At 49.0% G+C, this 363-nt stretch overlaps 1 protein-coding gene across 1 annotated transcript in view; it reads right to left on the bottom strand.

Moving 5' to 3' along the window:
- The window catches only part of CSUI_009895 (uncharacterized protein), a gene marked incomplete at its 3' end in the record, with an annotated part of 4,833 nt that overhangs the window by 1,507 nt on the left and 2,963 nt on the right, over positions 1-363 (bottom strand). The window contains exon 2 of the mRNA XM_068070004.1: positions 3-319. Within this exon, the coding sequence (XP_067918019.1) occupies positions 3-319 (317 nt within the window). The remainder of the gene's footprint in view (positions 1-2; positions 320-363) is intronic.

A 363-nucleotide genomic window follows, 5' to 3' on the forward strand; every position in this document is an offset into this window, starting at 1 on the left:
ACTTTCCCATCAAGCGGTCCTTCTTCCTCTCCCCCTTCTAGCGACTGAAGAGGTGCGAGACAGTCATTCTCTTTTCTTTGAGAAAGAAGGAGAGAACTGAGAAGATCTGCTGAGCTCGATGGATTGCATTCATGTGTATGCTTCTTTGGACAGCTGGGAGGAAGTCCTTCTGGTGGAGAAAGAAGAAGAGTTAGACGTGGAGAAAGACAAGAGGAGTGAAGATGGAGACTCGGAGGGGGGGGTGGAGAAGACGTAGGAGGGAGAGGAAGAGAAAGGGAGCATCGAGTTGAACATGTGAAAGAAGGAGATGTCGGTGATTCTGTGAGAGCGAAAGGAAGAGGGGAAGAAGAAGAACAAGAAGAG

Source organism: Cystoisospora suis (genome assembly GCF_002600585.1).
Source record: "Cystoisospora suis strain Wien I chromosome Unknown contig_6275, whole genome shotgun sequence".
Lineage (NCBI taxonomy): Eukaryota > Apicomplexa > Conoidasida > Eucoccidiorida > Sarcocystidae > Cystoisospora > Cystoisospora suis.